This window comes from Osmerus mordax, chromosome 26, assembly GCF_038355195.1.
Source record: "Osmerus mordax isolate fOsmMor3 chromosome 26, fOsmMor3.pri, whole genome shotgun sequence".
NCBI lineage: Eukaryota > Metazoa > Chordata > Actinopteri > Osmeriformes > Osmeridae > Osmerus > Osmerus mordax.
Window position 1 is genome coordinate 5,525,099 of NC_090075.1, and position 19,832 is coordinate 5,544,930.

The 19,832-nt window shown below is 46.6% G+C and overlaps 1 protein-coding gene across 1 annotated transcript in view; it reads right to left on the minus strand.

Annotated features, from left to right (window-relative positions):
- Positions 1–861: 861 nt before the first annotated feature.
- The window catches only part of LOC136935980 (gamma-aminobutyric acid receptor subunit gamma-3), a 54,729-nt gene continuing 35,758 nt past the window's right edge, over positions 862–19,832 (minus strand). Inside the window, exons 4-9 of the mRNA XM_067229690.1 lie at positions 18,361–18,581; positions 14,474–14,556; positions 6,143–6,280; positions 5,122–5,274; positions 2,329–2,543; positions 862–1,140 (exon numbers count right to left, since the gene is read on the minus strand). Coding sequence (XP_067085791.1) covers positions 862–1,140; positions 2,329–2,543; positions 5,122–5,274; positions 6,143–6,280; positions 14,474–14,556; positions 18,361–18,581 — 1,089 coding nt within the window. The remainder of the gene's footprint in view (positions 1,141–2,328; positions 2,544–5,121; positions 5,275–6,142; positions 6,281–14,473; positions 14,557–18,360; positions 18,582–19,832) is intronic.

The window sequence follows — 19,832 nt, forward strand, 5'->3', positions numbered from 1 at the left end:
GAAAAACTAGTTGTTCATGTCTTCATGAAAAACTAGTTTTTCATGTCTTCATGAAAAACTAACGAGTGAGAATGTGAACATTCTAATGTGTGTACTTGCTGCGTAAATCTGATTTCAATATTTCAATATTGCTGTTGCTATTCATTAAGCGCTGAGGGGGCCATTTCTAAAGTAGTAACTAGTGTTCAAAAACATGTCTGAAAAAGAGGGGTTATCACTAAGAGTGGAGATCTACAGTACCATGCACTGACAGGAACTAAAGGATGCTTTGTGTACTTTATTAAGAAGAAAAAAAACTGCTAATAGAGACCGTGAGGAAACGAGAGCCCAGCAGCCGTCTGCGAGTCCCATTCTCCTGCTCGTCCCTGGGTCCCTGCCTACTGTAACAGATGGCTACCCCTTCATATGAAGGCACTGTGGATGGTTGGTCTGGAGGTAACTCCCAGCTGCCGGACTGATGGCCACGAGACAGCATTCTGTACCTTCTCTGCTCCGCTACCTAGTTCAGGGTTGTAGTTCCGTTCTAGTTGTAGTTTTAGTTCAGGTAGCGAAACACACCTTTTTTTTGTGTTTGTTGGTGCCATCATCTATAATGTGTCCCACCCAACAAAACGATTCAACCCTTCTCCTCCACAAGATGGGTGTGTGTCTGTGAAAAAAGTGTCTGGGCTTGGCTCTTTTGACTCCTCACCGCTCAAGACACATCCGTTCGTCGAGAGAGCAGCTCCTCTCCTGACCGTGTTTGGGGCCGTATCCGGTTCTTCCGCCTTGAAGAAGTCTTTGACACACACACTCACACACACACTCTCTCTCCCTCTCGGCCTCGCGCAGCGCATCTCTCTCTCTCTCTCCAGCAGGGTGCTAAAGGTAGAGGTAGCCTACCCAGTAGACCACGTTGAACAACAGGAAGGAGGTGGGGAAGAACACCCGGGAGTAGGCGTCCAGTTCTAGGATGTCTATGTGGACTCGTCCTCTCCGCCACGCGCCCCCCTTGCACTCCTCGTAGCAGCAGAAGAAGCTCTGGCAGTCCTTGCCGTCCAGACACTCGTACACGCACGCGTCCTCAAACTCCTGCCAGTACAGGGAGTTGTTGAGAGCTATGACGGTGGGAGGAGGCCCCACGTCCAGGACGGAGTAGTTCTGTGAAATCCGAGGAGGAGAGAGGGGGAGGCGGGGTGGAGGGAGAGATGGAAGAGAAAGAGAGAGAGGAGTGGGGGTGGAGGGGAGAGAAAGGAGGGTGGGAGGGGTGAGAAGGGAGGGAGAGAGAGAAAGAGAAGGAGAGAGAAGAAACAGACAGGAGGAAAAGAAAGAGAGAGAAGGGGGGTGGGTGGGGCAGAGAGAAAGATACTTGGTCAGAGAACTGACTCTGAGGGAGTGCCAAGTGAAGCAGAGATGAGATGGGATTCCACAGGAATTGCACTGTCATGCGTTTAATCTGTGCAGTAGGCAAAACGGAACTGCATCAGGAGAAGAAGACCCGTCACTCAGAAAGGAGAGAGCTGCTTTCGTGCGCGGCCTCCCGCCCATGTCTGGTGTGATTCACAGCCCTGGGAGGGGTTGGTCTACTGTACTGTGTGTGCTCATCAGTCTAAAACAAGCCAGCACCGCCAAGATATTCTCACAACATACAATAATACGCCAGTCCTATCCAATTACATCACCTCACAGTAACAGTAGATCCAATTAAATTGGTTGAAATAAAGCTTTGTTCGTTTTTTTAATTGAGCCTGTTTGGAGATCTGCAGTAGCTTGAGCTGCAAAAAGTAACCTATAAATCCTAATTAATTCAAACATGAATTGATTAAATATGATGGATGTAAAACCATTCAGCTCCTGTTGATACATTGAATGGATTTACAAGAGCTCCAACTCAATGCAATTACAGATGAATATCATAACATCTAAACATTACAAACAACTTCCGCTTGACCACACTTATTTCTACAGCTCTGGATTCTTTCTTACTAATGTGTTTTGATGGTAGTTTTACCATTTATAATAACATCCAAACTAACACACAATAGAGGGGGGTGTGCTCTCCAGGGTTAGCTGGTGGTTTTAATGGGACCACAGCGCTGGAACGAACGGCTCCTGTCGTGACCTCACTACAGGATGAAGCACGTCCAGGCACTCGCTAGCCTGAAGCCAGCCAATCACCTTGTTCGACACGGAAGAATCAGCACTCTCTATTTGGGATTGCGACGACATGACGGGATGGTTTCCTGCTTATCCGGTACTGTGCTTTGCATGTTAAAACGCCGCTTCTGAGCTGTGGGCAAATGACACGCGTTGATACAGGCTTCCCGGGGCGGAGTCGGAGTCACTTACCGATCGTTTGGGTTTGCCGTAGGCGGGCTTGCCGTAGACGGGCTTGCGGGCGCTGTAGGAGTAGTAGTTGAGCGTGGCATACTCCATGAGCGCGGCGAAGACAAACAGGAAGCAGACGGTGACAAACAGGTCCATAGCGGTGACGTAGGAGACGCGGGGGAGGGAGGTGCGCGCCACCGTGCTGAGGGTGGTCATGGTCAACACCGTGGTGATGCCTGGAGCGGGGAGAGACACGCGCGCACGCAGACACACGCACACACAGAGAGACACGCACACACGCAGACAGACATACACACACACACACACACACAAATCGACATACACACACACACAGAGACATACACACACACAAACACAGACACACACCCATCCCAGGTGTTGAGCAGTTACGCTGTTCTATATTCTGCAGTTTTATTTTCCTGAGTCACTATTATTTTGGTAGGGTTGAAAACCCAACAAATTCAATACGAACTAGGATATGTTAATACTGTTTCAACGAACAGGGTTACTTTGCTCTGTCAAAGAGAATACTTTGTTTCTACTCTTGCCCTGACAACAAGATTAAGGATGACTTGTCTGCCATGATTTATAACACCTTTACTTAGAAATGTTTGATATATATTATGCCTGGTGCACATGAAAAAAAAACTGCAAATGTAAAAAACTCCCCCACACAAGTATGCACGTGTGCACACACTTTCACCCTCCCTCTCCTTCTCCCTTCTTTCTCTCTTGCAGTCTCTCTCTCTCTCTATCTCTCTCTCTCTCTCTCTGTCTCTGTCTTCCTAACATCATAAGGATGACTGTGCCACTGTTTTCCCAAGGTTTCTATGGAAACAAGCGGGCCGCATCTATTTCAGGCTGTCATCTTAAAACTCCCCCCAGCCTCTTCTGGCCGCTGTCCTCCACCAGCCTCTGTTCCCCCAGCCTCATCTGGCCTCTGTCCCCCCCAGTTTATTTTGGCCTCTGCCCCCCCCTTAGCCTCATCTGTCCTCTAACCCCCCCCCCCCCCCCCACCCCCCCCACCGCCTTGTGTGACCTCTGCAGCCCCCCCACCACCTTACCTCCACAATCTTTTCTTGCCTTTACCCTTCAGACTCTACAACTAGACCGCTACAGGACAAGCCCAGATGTGCTAACCTGTAGGGACTCGGTGTCCGACAGATAGCTGTTAATGACATCCACATGGGGAGAACATTCTGGAACACCCCTGACTGACATCTGAAAGGGTATTACAGCCTAGTGCCCAGTGGAGGGATGCCCTATTGCGCCAGTCAAGATGTCGCTATTACAGTAGTTATTAATACAGACCAGTGATACAGAGTGTCAAAGCTATCAAGATTCAATAGAGATGGTGCTGACAGGCTGAGGACTGTACAGAACATTCATACATCCTTCAGTGTACAAGAGCCACAACACAGTAAGCTGTCAGGGCCTGAACTCAAAGGGCTCTATGTAGCGAGAGACTTGGATTCTTCAGGGCCCCACCCTTTCCCGTGCAACCTGCTATTTCCTGTCTGCCTTTGAGCCATTTCTCCTCTCCCTCATTCTCCTTTCTTTTTCTTTTCGTCTTTCTTCCTGGACTTCATCGATCACCCTGGTTGCCAGCAAAAGGCAAATCTCTTTCTTTCTTTTTTTTTTCTTTCCTCCCTTCACTTTTAGATGCTCAAGGTGTAAAGACTTCTTTTGTCGGACAGATTAATTGCATTCAAGCGTCCCTTCCTCCCCTGATGGTCCTCTCTCTCTCTCTCCAGCAATAAATACATTTCAACCGTGAGAAGGACTGCCTACCCAGGTCCTATTATCGCCCCATCACACAATCCTTTTCAGTCGAAAAAATCGAAGTGAATGAAGTGGATATGTCGGTTTTGTGTGTTGCTCTGTACAACATCGTGGGTTTGAACATTGGTGGAGACTGACATTTTTTTGCACCCCATATGTATACACTGCCCGTGCTCGAAAGCTAATTACTGGAGGCAGCGTTTCGATTGTCTCTTGACATTGGAAGGCCCAAATGTCCACTCCTAAATATACACCTGTTCTTTCAAGTATCTGTTTTCTCTCTTCTCTGCATACTTTGTTGTCAGTTCTTCTGACATCAAACATCAATTCCTCCACTTTTCCAACCCAGTATATGTATCTGTCTAATAACTCCCATACAGTCTGCTTAACCCTTAGAAAGTGAAACAGAAATGTAAAATATGTAGATAAACTGTGATGGCCTTACTAAAGAAGCACACACAAGTAAATCAAGTTAAAGAAAATGAAAATACATTTCTGAAAGCAATTACCTTTCGCAAAATGTTCCACAGGACTGCACATGAACAAATGGAGAGCGTGTAATTAAAAAGGAAAAAAAAACAAAAAACATAATGAAATAAGTGAGGTAAAAGGGAATGGATCACATTAAATAACACGTCCACACATCCTCCAAAGACACACGATAAAAAAAGTCATTCCAATGAGGAACAAAAGACAATTAAAATTGTGATTCATGATTGAAGGATCATAAGCAAATGAGAACCGAGGAGGATTTGAAAATGAATGATGGTGAGAGACGCAGCGAGATGGCCCGCACTGTTCACACCCCTGCTTCAACACAAGCACTGAACTGAATCATTGACATTTGTAAACCCCTCTACAGCGTGACAGCCTTCTGCAGGACTCGTAATATCTATCATCAACGACGACAACCATTCAGAGCTCAGCCTGTTAGTGAGTTTAAGTGTCTGTTAACCGTTTAGAAATGGTCTGGTGGCACAATGACCCAGAGAGTTCTATGCTGTGGCCTACCTAGCGCCGTCCTGGCTGGGGTGGCGTCCTTCTTGATCCAGAAGGACACCCAGGAGAGGACCACGGTCAGGATGCAGGGGATGTAGGTCTGGATGGTGAAGTAGCCCATGCGTCTGCTCAGGTCGAAGTACACGGTCATCACCACGTAGTCGCCTGGACACCCCCCGGCCCAGGAGATCAAAACAAACATCACTCAGACTTAGAGGGAGGAAGCGGGGAGGAGGGATGCTAGGCTGAGCCTGCACGTGTCCCGAAACGGCTCTTCACGTCAAAGAGCAGAAAACGACTCAGACGTGTCTTTCTGTTAAATGGTTGGGATTTGGAACGTTTCTCAACTGGAGGAACTTGCTGGAACTATTGCTGCACACAAAGCCACCTCTTCCTTTGATTGGCACATTAACGTGGATACGCAGACACAGTGTTTCCACATTGTACATCTAAAATGTATGATAAAAATACAATAGTACCTACCTCCATCCCTAATAACTATTCCAACACCCCCACATACACACCATGAGGCCCTGTTCGATGTAATCAAATCTTAACACCAGACTTCCTGTGTTATGACCGTCAGAGGGCATGGGTGGGTCTGGGCTTGTACCTTCTGTTGGCCTTCATAAATCATCCTTTTTTCAAAGCAGGATTGTGATTATGAGGGTTCAGGGAGGCTGGTGAGTAAGGGAGAGGCCTGCTCTCTCAGTCACCAGCTGCTGTAGCTCTGTTGCTACCTGGCCATAGATCGTCACTATGGAAACATCTAGGCTTTTCTGCAGGGGTAACTGGCCAACAAACTCAAACCAGTCGCCATTCGGCGATATTTTCCATTGTTCCAACCTGTTTCAAACTTCTTTCAACCTCACAAGGAGAGACACTCCGGGCCCCCTGGTGTGTGAGTGTGTGTGTGTTTCCCCATAAATCACAGCACCACAAACAGATCACCACAGAGGAACAATTCATCTTCATAAACAACCACCCATACCACCCCCCCCCCCCGCCCCCACAAAGAATGACTATGACTTACCGGCAGTTGTCTTCAGGATGTCAGAGGTGTTCCTCAGACCCATGAAGTCAAACTGATAAAGCCTCCAGGACTTCTGGTCGGCCGCCTCCACCGAGTTTTTCCTCCACTTGTAAATCATCTCGTCTCGCGGGTATCCATCTGTAATTACAGCGAGCGTGTGTGAGGGACCTCCCCCCAGCCTGGTGATAGATGCCCCTCACAGACACACAAACTGGGGGCAGCGTTAGTCATGTGCGAGGGGCCCCCAGCCAATGGAAGGACGGTCTGAGATGAAGACAGAGGCTTCAGGGAGGCCGGGTAAATGAAATGTTCGCTTTTAATACAGGAAGGAATCCATCTTGATGTGTTGGCTGACCTTGGCTGACCTTCACACGCTTTTATCATCGATGATCTGAACCTGGGGTCAGCTGCTCCCACCACTACCGCTTTTCAAAACGTTACAAAACTACAGCCATTTTCCCTCTGAACATAAACATGTTAATTGGAGAAAAAATAAGTACTAAATGATAATCACGCCTAATAGCCATTTCATGTAATAGGCATTCAATTAGCAGAAAAACATTAAGCGTGGAGGAAGATTCTCTCCTGACGGCTAATTGTTTTCAAACACGCCTGATGAACTGAATCCTATTACCATTCTCTGCAGTCCTCTCCCCCTGCCATCGGTGAGATCGAACAGAAAGAATAATTTGCCCTGAGCAAAAAAAACAACACCGGTAGATAAGAACATAGATGAATATCTAACGACACAAGCATGGTCGTCCGGAACAGAGGACCACAGTGTGTCTGTAGTCGAGAGTAGGAGCCAGACTGGCCCTTCAGTTAAGGACACATCTTCCAGACGTGTGACTTTGGTCGGCATCACAGGGAAGCTACTTCCAAACGGACCCATTAAAACCACCGTAGATGTTTATGCTTAAACCAAAGCCCTCAAAGCCACAGCCAATGCCACAATGTCGATGAAAAAACCTTGAACCATAACTCACTTCTGCTGCGACTGTTTTTAATGAGTAGTTCATCAACAATACCATCCGGACAAAGAAAGAGACCTTGGGAGAACTTTTCAGTTTGGCTGTGAGGAATCCCCAGATACTAGATGTTTACTACAGGCCCCAGCAGAGAGTAATGAGAGCCAGCTGGCCTGGCCTTATAACAGACCCGTCCACAGTCTGCTTAATTGGTGCCAGGGAAGGATTAAGAGGAGGATGAGGAGGAGATAAACAAGGGAGGCCTGCAGTGCTTCTAGTCTCACTACAGCGTGGATCAGAGGAGAGGATGCGTGAGAACTTCCTCTTTATGACTCTCCACATTTACATTTAGTCATTTAGCAGACGCTCTTATCCAGAGCGACTTACAGTAAGTACAGGGACATTCCCCCGAGGCAAGTAGGGTGAAGTGCCTTGCCCAAGGACACAATGTCATTTGGCACGGCCAGGAATCGCACCAAAAACCTTCTGATTAATAGCCCGACTCCCTAACTGCTCAGCCATCTGACCCTTGGGTCCTGTCTATAGTAAGAACATTTCCCTTGATGATATTTCTTAAAATAATGTGACGGCTGTTATATTCAACACTTCTGTTCTTCACTGAATTTTCCTTTTCAACGTTTATAAAAGTAAAGAAAGAGGTGCATTGGTCTTTTTCCAGAGCTGTACATCTGGACAAAATGTCAGTGTTCTGGACACAGCCATTCATTTGATACTAATTTATATCAAACACATCAAATACTAGACACACGTCCACAATAAAATAAAAACAAGATTATAGCACTGTTGGATGTAAGCTTCAATTTTTGCATTGCAACACTTGCTGTGGCATTGTTCTAATTATAGGGTCTGAGAGAAGGTAAACATGTGATCAATTAAGAACAGGCTCCTTTTGTAAAGTGCACAAAACAATGATTCCTTTCAATTTTTTGATCTCCCTTTCCAAACAGTAAAAAGAAAACATTTTTTACAACCTAGTAAGGTCACTTGTTGTTGACAGAACTGTTCCACTGTAACTGTGACAAAGGCCTAACTCAAAGATGACACAAAAAAACATAATCGATGCCATTGACTGGTTATAAAAATAGACTACCACAGATGTAAAAAGAAACAAATGATTTAAAAAATGATTGTCTGTTCCTGGTAAACCTAGATTTTCTTTACTTTTCTCCGTAATCCATTAGTATTCCATCTCTCCATCTGCCTTGCTGTCCTCCATCCCTGCACTCTCCCATTTCCTCATTTCTAACTACATCTGCGCTGATTATCCTCCAAGCCTGAAGCATGATGCCTTAAAAGGTAAGCAAATTTGACTCGATCAGAAAAGTGGACATATCTCCATGGTAACCAGGCTATCGTGGGAGCGGGAGCGGGGTTCTGATGGATGGCTGCAGGATCGGGGGGTTTGGTTCGCACAGGGCACTCAGTGGGAGTCTGAGAGCGCCTGGGTGATTAAAGCCCTCAGCACACCAAACTCTCACACTGAACGCTCGGTCTCATTGCGGAAGAATCACTTTGGAATTTAGATAATTTCTCAGCGCAAGCGAGGCCGCTGTTACCCATCGGGAGAAGATAATAGACAACAGCGGTGATCCTCCATTTAATGCCGCTGTGCCTCCCAGACCGAAGCGGCAAGCGTGCCGGTGTGAGGAGTAACGCTCGTCTTGACCTCCCTTCTGACAGATGGAGAACCGGGGAAAACAAGTATTGATCGGTATAAAGAAGTGCTAAATCTAGGTCATTCGAGGGTCAGGTTAGCTTGTGGTTGACATGAAGGGATGTGGTAAGTGGCCAGTGGGAAACAGGTTAGCACAGAGTTCAGACTTTCAGACTCTCGCCTTGCATCTCACTTTGTGCGTTTCTAAAACCAACCGTTTTGAAATGTAAATGCAAACAACAGGACTGGAACAAGGTGGCTCCTTTATATGTTTCAACTTTCAGGACCATTCAAATTGTGTAAATAATGTCAATTCCAATTGGAAGTGTCTTCTGTGTGGCTAAACAACATGAAATTAAAGGTCTATATTAATCCTGAGTGACATGGTACAGCTGCAGACACAGAGACAAATGAAAATCACTTCATGCACAGCTTCTGCAAACCAAAGTAGATTTTATGAGAAGTAGGCAATTTTCTGTTGCAGATTTGTACATTAGAGAGGAATACTAAAGCACCTTCTTCTGTCCATGTAATGAGGGCAGAATATTAAATAGAAGCTAAAATGAAGACAGTTGTGTCTTGATTCCAGCATTCAGATGTTAGTGTTGCTTATTTTTTGGGGTAACCGGAGTCTTGAATCCACACTGAGAATGCCAGAGCAGAAAGAGAAACATCTGTTATCTTTACACATGCAGGGTCCTTTTCAATCCTCTGCAGGAACAGAAGGAACACACTCCCTGCACCAAAGTTGGGAGCATTCTGCAGAAGACTTTTCAAAGGCAAAAATCTGTCTTATGTAGGCGATATGCAAATCACGTACAACAAACAAATTATCTCTTGGACACAGGCCAAACCAAGCTGGCCAAACACTTAGTAGCCAGTAATAACACTGCAAAGCGGCAAGGCTAATTGGTATTAAACTTCATTCAAATACTTGTAATTAATTATATCTGACTAGTCTATTGGTTAATTAAAAGTTCCTATTCCCATGGCCATGTGCATGGAAGGGAACAAAGGGGAAGTCTTTGGAGTGGAGAGAGGGGGATATGAAGTCCTCCTGAGTCTATCCCCACACATGAAGAGACACAGCACAGACTGCATGAGATCAATGACAGGACCATTGAAATAATGAACACCCCTCTTTGTAGTCACTCCAACAAAAAGTCTTCACAAGTCCCTCATGCAGTGTACACTATGAACCATGCAAGTCTTCCCTGGCTACCTGTTGCTCCATTTATTGCAGAGATGCCAGAGAAAACAAAACAAGCCATTGCACTTTTTATTTCTTCGTTTTAGGAGCTTTTCATTGGGCCGATCAGTAATCTTGCAGAGAATAATATCCCAGAATGCATTCTGGCACTTAAATTACACCTTTTTTTTTTTTTTTTTGCAGCGGCAGCAACACAATGGGCGCCAACTATTCATAATGAGTTCTGGGAGAACGTCCAATCAAATTTAAATGAGCAATCACAGCAGTAGCCAACACCTGGGAACTATTTCACAAGGGCAGTCATGGAATGGCAAAGCTCATTTTTGAACTTTCTTACTTACAGCTACGCAAAAATAGTCTGTGCGTTTCTGATGATAAAGCTGTGAGAAAAGACGGATCGGGGCACTGAAAGGAAAAACCGGCTCCTGTCTCTCATCGTCGAAGCGCAAGGAAACAAAAAACACATCGAATTGTTTCCTTTTCTTTGAACATGAATGACTGTCAAACAATGTGATGAAACAACACCCTTCCCTTCAGTCCGTGCGGAGAGGACATCGCTGTGGAACACAGGGACGGACTCTTTTGCCAAACCCATGTTAGAACACAGGACATGTTAGTCAGCCTGGAGGGAATGATGTCCCCCCTCTAACCTCCTATAAGTCCTCTGTGGTTGGGTATAGCTTAGAGGTTAGAGCTCGTGCTTGCATGTCAAGAGGTCAAAGGTCCAAATCCTCTCGTTGTGAAAAATGTAGGTTTTACACATCATTACTCAGACAAACAAACGACATTGCCTTTGAAAGGTGCACATGCCTGGAAAATACCAAGTGATAACTGACATGTTGATTGACCTTACTGGCCTATTTCATCTCCTTGTCATGATGTATCCACATCTATCTAACGTATAAACTGACAAAATTACTTCCCTATAGAAAGACGGGTCCCATGTGCTCCTTCTCACATGAAAGGGTGAATGTCTTTACATCCATAAATCATTCTGTTTTGGAAAACCCCATCCAGCCGTGATAACAAGACAGTTGGCAGCTCAAACGATGACAGCGTAACCTTTACTACAAGATGAAGTGCTTCATCATGTTTTTCAACTATAACTCACAGGTGAGAGCAAAAGACAACATCCTGAGCTAGAGACAACAAATGGCACTCTCAACGACATAACATTTATGGGTAAATTACCCGCGATCTGAAAACTCGAGCAGATTGTTAGTGTGGAAAAGTGAAAACGAGTGAATAATTCAACGCCCTTCTGACAGACCTGGGACAGGGAGTGAAAGGGCTTTTGATGGAGATGTTAATGTCCTTCCTGGTGAGAGAGCTCCGCTGAGTGGGGTCAGAACAGCCCTCGGAGGGGGTGCCACAGGGGGGTGTCTGACTCACTGACCGGGGCGCCACTTCCCTCAGAAGAAAACAGTTTTGGCCCCAAATCAGGACACGCAGCGAGAGTGGCGAGTGGAGAGTATGCAGCCTGCAGCGCTTACTCCTCTTTAAGATGGAAATGCTGCATGCATGCATGTTTGTGGCGACACCTCAAAAGGAGAAGGAGAGAGAAAACATAACGTACTGTACGTTTGACTATTTATGACGGTATTTTGCGTGTGTCTGTGTGGTGCGAGTTCGAGTTAGAGAGAGGGTCAGAGAGTTTGTCTGTGGGAGAGAGACAGTGTGTGTGTGTGTGGGTGTAAGTGTGTGAGAGAGAATTAAAGTGTATTGTGGGTTTCAAGCGTGGCTTTCAACTAGTGCCTTGTAGGAAGCGTTTTAAGCATCAGGGAGTGTAACAGGGGTCTGAGAGAGCCTGAGAAGGATTTTACTGTCTTTCCCTCTCTCCCTCTCTCTCTCTCTCTCTATTCCTCCATCAATCCCTCCCTCTATCTTTCCATCTCTCTCTATTCCTCCATCAATCCCTCCCTCTATCCTTCCCTCTCTCTCTCTATTCCTCCCTCAATCCCTCATACTATCTTTCTTTATCTCTCCCTGTCTCCCTCTCTCCCGCTCTCTATCTCTTCCTGGCTCCCTCTCCCTCTATCCCTCCCTCTCTCCCCATATCCCTCCCTGTCTTACTCTCCCTGTGTCCCTTCCTCCTTCTCTCTCTCCCCCCTCCCTCCCCCTCTCTCTCTGCAGGCAGGGAATGGGATAGGTTAGCCTCTGAGGGGATGAGTGAGGGGATGAGTGAGGGGATGAGGGTGGGGGTTGAGAGTGAGGGGATGAGGGTGGTGGTTGAGAGGGAGGGAGGGTAGGGGTTGAGAGTGAGGGGGTGAGGGTTGGGGTTGAGAGGGAGGGAGGGTAGGGGTTGAGAGTGAGGGGGTGAGGGTGGTGGTTGAGAGGGAGGGAGGGTAGGGGTTGAGAGTGAGGGGGTGAGGGTTGGGGTTGAGAGGGAGGGAGGGTAGGGGTTGAGAGTGAGGGGGTGAGGGTTAAGAGTAAAGGGGTGGGGGTTGACAGTATGGGCATTTAGCTCAGTTTAGATAAAACACCAGCATGCAGAACACAGCCTCCAGGCAAGTCAAGGCTGTGAGACAACACATTTTACTGTCCATTTGTTAATTCATGTCATAGCACAGTGCAGGGCTGGCACGATGGCAGGTCTGAATATGCCTCGCTACAACTGAACCTGTCTGGTGCCTGTGTGGGGAATTCTAATGTTTAAAGACCTAAAGACTGGACCTCTGGAAAGATACCTCCTCTAAATGCAGTACAATTAAGTCCTGCTTTGAGATCCAGGGGAGCTGCCAATTAGAAATCAATGGACAAACTACAGTATGAGTTATAGCATGTACTTTAGGCTTACACATATTGGAAGTGGACGTTCTCACAGTCAATGCCAGATCTTTATTCCAACAAGGGCATCCGTTTTCTGCAGGTAAGATCCATCTGATCAGATCTAGTTTGAAAACTGAGCCAGACAAGAGAAAATGCCCTTCTGCGCCTTCCTCGAACCGCCAGTCAGGGGTAGGAAGCTCGGTGAGGAAACAGATCCACGTGCAGCCCGGAGAAGCTATCCATGCCCTTCTGTGGTCCTTTGTTTTCATCTGGTCACTAATTTGGACGTTGTGTTTCTATTGTTCACGCTGTCATGGCTGCTCGGCTGAATCTATGGTGACAAAGCCTGGGAAAGGACACCCAGTTTAGCTTGTTTTAATGCTTCCCTCGCTACACCTGCTGGCCTAACCATGAAGCTGTGGAGCCTCTTTAGAGGCCAGGAGGCTGGGGAGCCTCATTAGACGCCAGGAGGCTGGGGAGGGTTGGTAGTGGCCAGGAGGCTGGGGAGCCTCATTAGAGGCCAGGAGGCTGGGGAGCCTCATTAGAGGCCAGGAGGCTGGGGAGGCTCATTAGAGGCCAGGAGGCTGGGGAGCCTCATTAGAAGCCAGGGATTGGGGAGCCTCATTAGAGGCCAGGAAGCCATGGTGCTCATGCTTGTTATCTAGTTGTCTGTTGTGAAGCCTATAGGATAACGAACTGTGTGTCATAAAACAACCACTGTGCTGCAGGGGCCAGGAATTACACATGAGTTCCATGCAAACATGCAAAACAATGACTTGTGTGTTTACTGTTTATGTTCAGACTTCTCTCAATAGGGGCTTAAAGTATCATACTCTGATTTGTCACATGTTCTATATGTATTAAGGTCCCATGTCCATCTTTAGTATCAAATTAGCTTGTTAGAAGTGAGGCTCCTGGGTAATTATTGCTGAATCGCTGAAGAAGCAGTTAGACGATTCCTATTGGGTACTCCCTGGAAAACCAATGAGAACATTTCCTACATCTTCCACATTCTGCTAACTTGAAGGTCTGAAAAGATTTTTTTTTAAAAGGATACAAAAACCGTGCAATAAGGACTACTTTCGTTATTGAAAAGGTTTGCCATTTTAATTTTTGTACTTTTAAGGGGACAGCTTAGTGATTAGTTTCATACTGAGAAGCTACAGTCCTTGGAAACCTTTGTCCATCTCCAGCATGAATCTCCTCGCAATCTGAAGAGCTCTCGCTAAAAAATATTTAAATTACGCAGTGTTCCGTTTTCAAACAGTCCAATTACTTTCTCTTGGAAACGGCGTTGAAGAAAAAGATCACTGCCCTCTCACAGTTTCTGTCAACAAACTGCTTACCACTCTAGATACAACAATTACATAATGTACCCATAACAATTACAAATATGTCATTATCCTAAATATTTTTTACACATGTAAAAACAATCAAGAAATAAATAAACCAAAAAGATAAATATCGACACGCAAATCAAAAACATGACAGGAAAGTGCAGAGGACTGAAAAAGAAACTTTTTTTTTTAAGTAAAAAAAAAAGAAGAAGAAATATCTCAAAGCCTAAGACTTTTGCACAGCACTGCACGTACAGTATATAGTCACACAATCAACTTCGTACACATCCGTGAACATACACAGGGTTCGTTCTGGTTCTACGGCTGGTTCCTGAAACCCGGTGCTATGGCCTCAGGACGAGGTGTACTCACAGCTGGAGAAGATGAGCGGGCAGGAGTGTTCGTCCATGGGGAAGTTGTGCAGCTGCAGCTGGCACTCTGCGTTGATGGTGAGCCTGTGAATGGAGACAGACACGTCAGCCTCCTTTCTCTGATCACTCTGCCCGGCAGAAACAAGCCAAGCAATACAAAACGTGACACAGCAAAAATATTAGTTCTGACTTTGACAAACTTTTTGCATGAAACAACGACTCGCCCGGTATGGTACGAAGCAATAACCCGTTGCGGGATATGATATTGAAGGAGACAAGCATCTAAGACAGAGGTTATTCCGGAACAATACTTTTTTGAATAATAAGTGGTTGTGCAGCTATTTGTCTCGTGGCCCACATTAATCGTCAGCACCTTCCAGACATCAAGGGGCTTGTGAAGCCGACAGCAAACAGCCTACCAGGTGTAGCGAGCACTGAAATAGACCGAGAGGCTGTTACGTTTCATGTCAACAGCGCATTCCAGACAACTTAATTGGAGGACTGAATTCCTCAGCAGAAGATGTTAACTGTGAATTAATAAGGTGACACAAAAAAAAAGTTGAAGTAGTAGTCCTTGGGGCATGATGCTAATTCAATCACCCTGGAGAGCGAGCTGGAGAACGCCGTAAGCTGCTACCATGGTGAGTCATTTCCGTGCAGGTGGAGCTGGTAGGAGCAGAGAGAAGGGTCCGGCAAAAGAAACACACTGTCAGAACTCCCCCATGTTTTCTAGAACGAGGCAGGGGTTAGGTCACACTCCTAATGCCACACACTTCAACAAAACAGATTTATCCTCACAAAATGCACGTGTGTGTGTGTGTGAGAGTTAGACCGTGTGTGTGTGCAAGCAGCAAGTGTTTATTTACAGTGTGTGTGTGTGTGATGAGTAATTGCAGATTTCGATCAAAATATTTCAGTGCCTCTTCATCCTTTCACACCAAAGATAAACAGTCTGTCAGTCATGATGCTGCCCCCTGCTGGAGAAGAAACTTGATCCATTCCTTCACATGATGACTTTACGATAGCTTTTCAGCATAAAACTCTGCTCCACTCCAGTCTAGCCTGCCGGCTATGCTATTATTCAGCACCACGTACATAGAGATCATCAGCAGAGACAGAAGGAGACTAATCTGGAGGAGGAGGAGGGCTGGATTAGATCACATTCTAGATCTCGTTAACCTTGGTTTCCCACACACTGAACCGGACTGTGGCCCACTGTGCCTTCCAACGCGCGCACGTATAACCGCCTCAGCTACCTCGAAAGGCCAAGTTATTTTACCTCAGCCTCACCGAGGACGCAAATGAACACAATTAATATGGACAGTGACATTTGGTGGTGGCCCCTCCCTCCTTCTCTCCGTCCTCTGCGGGCGTCTCGTCTCTGAGGCCTGGGCCCTGCACGCATGTTGACAACTAATGGGAATCCACAAGGCAGAATGTCGCCGGCCTTTGTTCATGATTCGACTAGCCCGCAGATTTGACTCCGCGGCAGCGATGGCACTGCTTCTGCTGTTGCCAGGGCGATGCTTCATGGGGAGTTTGAGACAGCATGATAAAGTCTGTATTCAGCTGTACACGCTACACACACATCTCCCTCCCCAACTCCACCTCCTCCCACATCTCCCTGCACCCGCACCTCCACCTCCCTCCCTCCCTCCACCCCAACCCATCTCCTGGTCGAAGCAGGCAGGCAGTGGTTCTAGCTCTGCCGGCTCTGCCAGAGAGCCGGGGCTGAGCCGACAAAGCAGCTAAATAGGCCACCGCAAAATGGCTTGGCATCCACCCGCTCATAGAGATTAATTCATAGAAACACATTAATCCAGAAACACATTACTTTCCCATGCAGTGCTCCCCCCACCCTCTGCCTCCCCCTCCAGAAGATATCTCATGTTGTCAAACTGTTTACTTTGCGCCGTTCCACCGAGAGACCAGGATCCAGGATCCAGACAGTAGAGGCATATCTGATTTCTGTCAAGTTGCCTCGTGTCTGACCTCCGTCTGGCTATAGGATGCATCTTCAGCCAAACACAGACAGAGTCATCTGTAGTTAATACATCGCATCTCAATCTGGGCCCTCACCCAAAATCACTGCTTATATCCAATATCATTTGACTAATCTAACGCTTCAGATTTTGAATTAATAAACAAAAACACACCCTCCTTTGCTGGAGAGGTTCTAGTGAAGCGTGTCCATGAATCAGACAGAGAAGCGCTTTCATAATGACTCTTCAGCTCAGAGGCACGGTGAGGTTTTCAGCAATGGAGAACATACGAGTCATCAGATGGCACTCTTCTCTCTGTGTCTGGGTTGAAACTGACAGCGCACATGCTGCGTGCGGGCATACCAGGAGCAGTCAGGCTCCAACTGTTTAGGAATTTATGAATAGAACTCCTGTAAAAGCAAATCGATGGAGTTTAGCTTGTTTAATTTGAATATGCTGCTGTCTCTGTTGACGTTTGTGAAGCATGCTATTCTCCAGACTGGAAGGAGTTGTGTTGACACCCCATGACAGATAGTTGACTTGCCTTATCTCAAACCCATACAGAACACCCTGTAAAAATATCCACAAGTCAGAGATGATCATATCAGATTTTCTATCTGTGCTGCCACATTTCTTTTCTCTCTCCTGGCTTCCATGAGAATCTGAGACAGAACATTTCACTATGAATCTCCTCACATATTCCTTCCATTAAAAAAAAACCCATTGCTCTAAAAAAGAATATGATATCCTGCCAAAAACAACAACAATCTATTACACTGCCGTTAAAAATCAATCTTGAAGTTATAGCACCAGTCCACTTACTAATAAGGCTGTCACTGATTCAACACAGAAAAACTAATCGAGGGTGAAGATGAAGTGATCCAAACGGCCGACTGTTGATTTAGGACACATCAAACACAAATCTACAAAACAGGGAGGGGGAGGGCATCTGTAGCATGGTAATCCAATCTCAATGTGTTTGCACACCCCATAATACAATATTGTAGTCAACCGTAACCAACTATTCAAACCTCACCAAACTCCATGGTGAAAAAGGATCGTGCGCTGTTGTTTAGCTCTGCTGTCGCTATCAGGACAACCAGCACCCTCTCCAGACTACGCGCCTGAGGCAGCCCAGCCACCTGGCTGGTGTTAGATTGGTCTCACTACAAGCAGCCAATCTGAACCAGAGCTAACCACCAACAGGCATCAAGTATGGATGTCCCAGCAGGCCCGGTGTGGTCTCACACAGGGATGAATGGGAGCGGATGGTGGTCTCTGGTTTATGGAAACAGACCACCGTGTATTGGCTGGAGAGCGAAAGCAAAACATTGCCTGTGGACACGGGCGTTAGGGCTTTCTGAGGGACAGACTAAATCATCAGATGAGAGAAGGGCAGGCCCGGGCAGAAAAAAGTATTTGCTTAAAGTATACTTGCGACATACAAGTACAGACATACGTCAAGTTGAACATAATATTCAAGTTGTCAATAATTATGTGAATATCAGCACATTTTTGAGTGCCCTTCCAATTTGGTAGCGAAAGATCAATATAATGAAAATGGATCAAGCTTTTATTTGACATATTAATATTGGACTAAGAATGCTTTTTTCCATTTGGGCGGGCCCCTTTGCTGAGGAGTCGGCCACTCGCTGGGTCTCGCGGCTCCTTCCTGACAGTAACAACATTTCTACTCAGTGTTTGTGTTATTGCCTTGTCCAAACCTCACAACAAAACAGCACTAACATGAAGGAAGAACATAAAAAAGCCCTTTCGGTAACCAAGACAAAATCCTCCATCATGTCCGCATAGCTTCACATGACGACAATAGCTTTTATGTGGCGTTTCAGGCGATGCACATAACAGTGAAACTGCCACAGCATGAAGATAGCTGAGAGGTTTCTACCTTAATGTGTACAGTATTTTCCCATCGTTCCATATTCTCAGCAGCTGATTGGGTGTCGTTATCCAATGAGAGTCAGCGTTCTTGGAGTTCCTGAAGATGGTGTCCGGCAACCAAATGAGCCCGACCATATTGCTGTTCAAAGTCAATATCTTCATCGTGCTGTTGTATCTGAGACGGCTATCTGTCCAAGTCTGAGCAAAGATGATGTCGATTTGGTACTCCTGAAAGAAAGCAAATAATACATTATCAAGCTGGAGCATGTTCAGAGATAGTTCAACATATGCCCCTCTCCCCCCTCAGAGTACATACACTGCCCTGTAGATAAGAAGAGAACAGCCTTGAGGAAAAGACAGCTTTGCCTATTGGCAGAGGTATTGATTTCCTGTCCTGTGAGAGTAATCTCTGAGCCTCTGAAGGATAGACTACATAGGGACCAAATGACATCCCTCAGTATCACAACACTGGGGTGTCAGATGGATCACGTCGCCCACTTCTGCCCTGAGGTCCAAACCTCTCTCCCTCTCCCCCAACTCCCTTCACCCTCATCCCCCTGTTCTCCTCTCCCTACGCCTCCACCACCCTTCCATCCTTTCATCACCCATCCCTCCCTCAACCCCCAATTCCTCCCTCCCTCTCCCCCTCCATCCTCCAACTCTCCTCACCCATCCTCTCCACCTCCTGTTCCCTCTCCCTCACCACCCTACTCTTACACTACTCCCCTCCCCCTTGAGTCCATCTCTCCACCACACCCCCACGTCTGCTGGTCACAGGTGAACAGTCCTTCAGGAACTTTCCAAGCTGGTTTGCTCACTGCCGCACTGGGAGAGTGAGGTAGCAGTAATAGGAGGAGACAGGCTGTTTGGCACCAGATGGAGGCTGAGCAGAATGTGCCGTACCTGAGAATAAATCAAGCGTACCCCGTCTCCACCACCTACACCCTGCAAACTGTATCACACACAGTTTTCGGCGTACACACACTGCCACGACACACACTGCTACCACACACACTGCCTTCACAACCTCCCCCCCCCCCCACTAACACACATGCTGTTTTATTCTCAGGACTGTTGGTAAACTGGAGAATCCGATCTGAATCAGGTCTTCTCCATGGGAGTCTGAGGATCCACAGGCAGTGTAAAACCACCGCAACCGTCCATGGTCCAGGCTCGCCGTTTCTGGGTTAGCCAGGGACCCCCCATGTAACCGTTCTCCTGTGTGTTTGCACGCCATTAAGAGATACCGTCTCTGACTGGCGTACCAGTCTCCCAGATCAAGATGGGCAGAGCCCGGGGCGCTTCCCAATGATGATGAGGATGAGGAAGAGGAGGAGGATTAGCACAATCGTCATCGTCATCATCATAATCATTACCACCCCACATTCCTCCCCTGGTTCTAGTCCTGGTGTGATCACAACAATCTGTTCCTACTTCGTTCTGCTCCAAAGTCAAGAAGGAAACTGCTGTTTTCCTTTG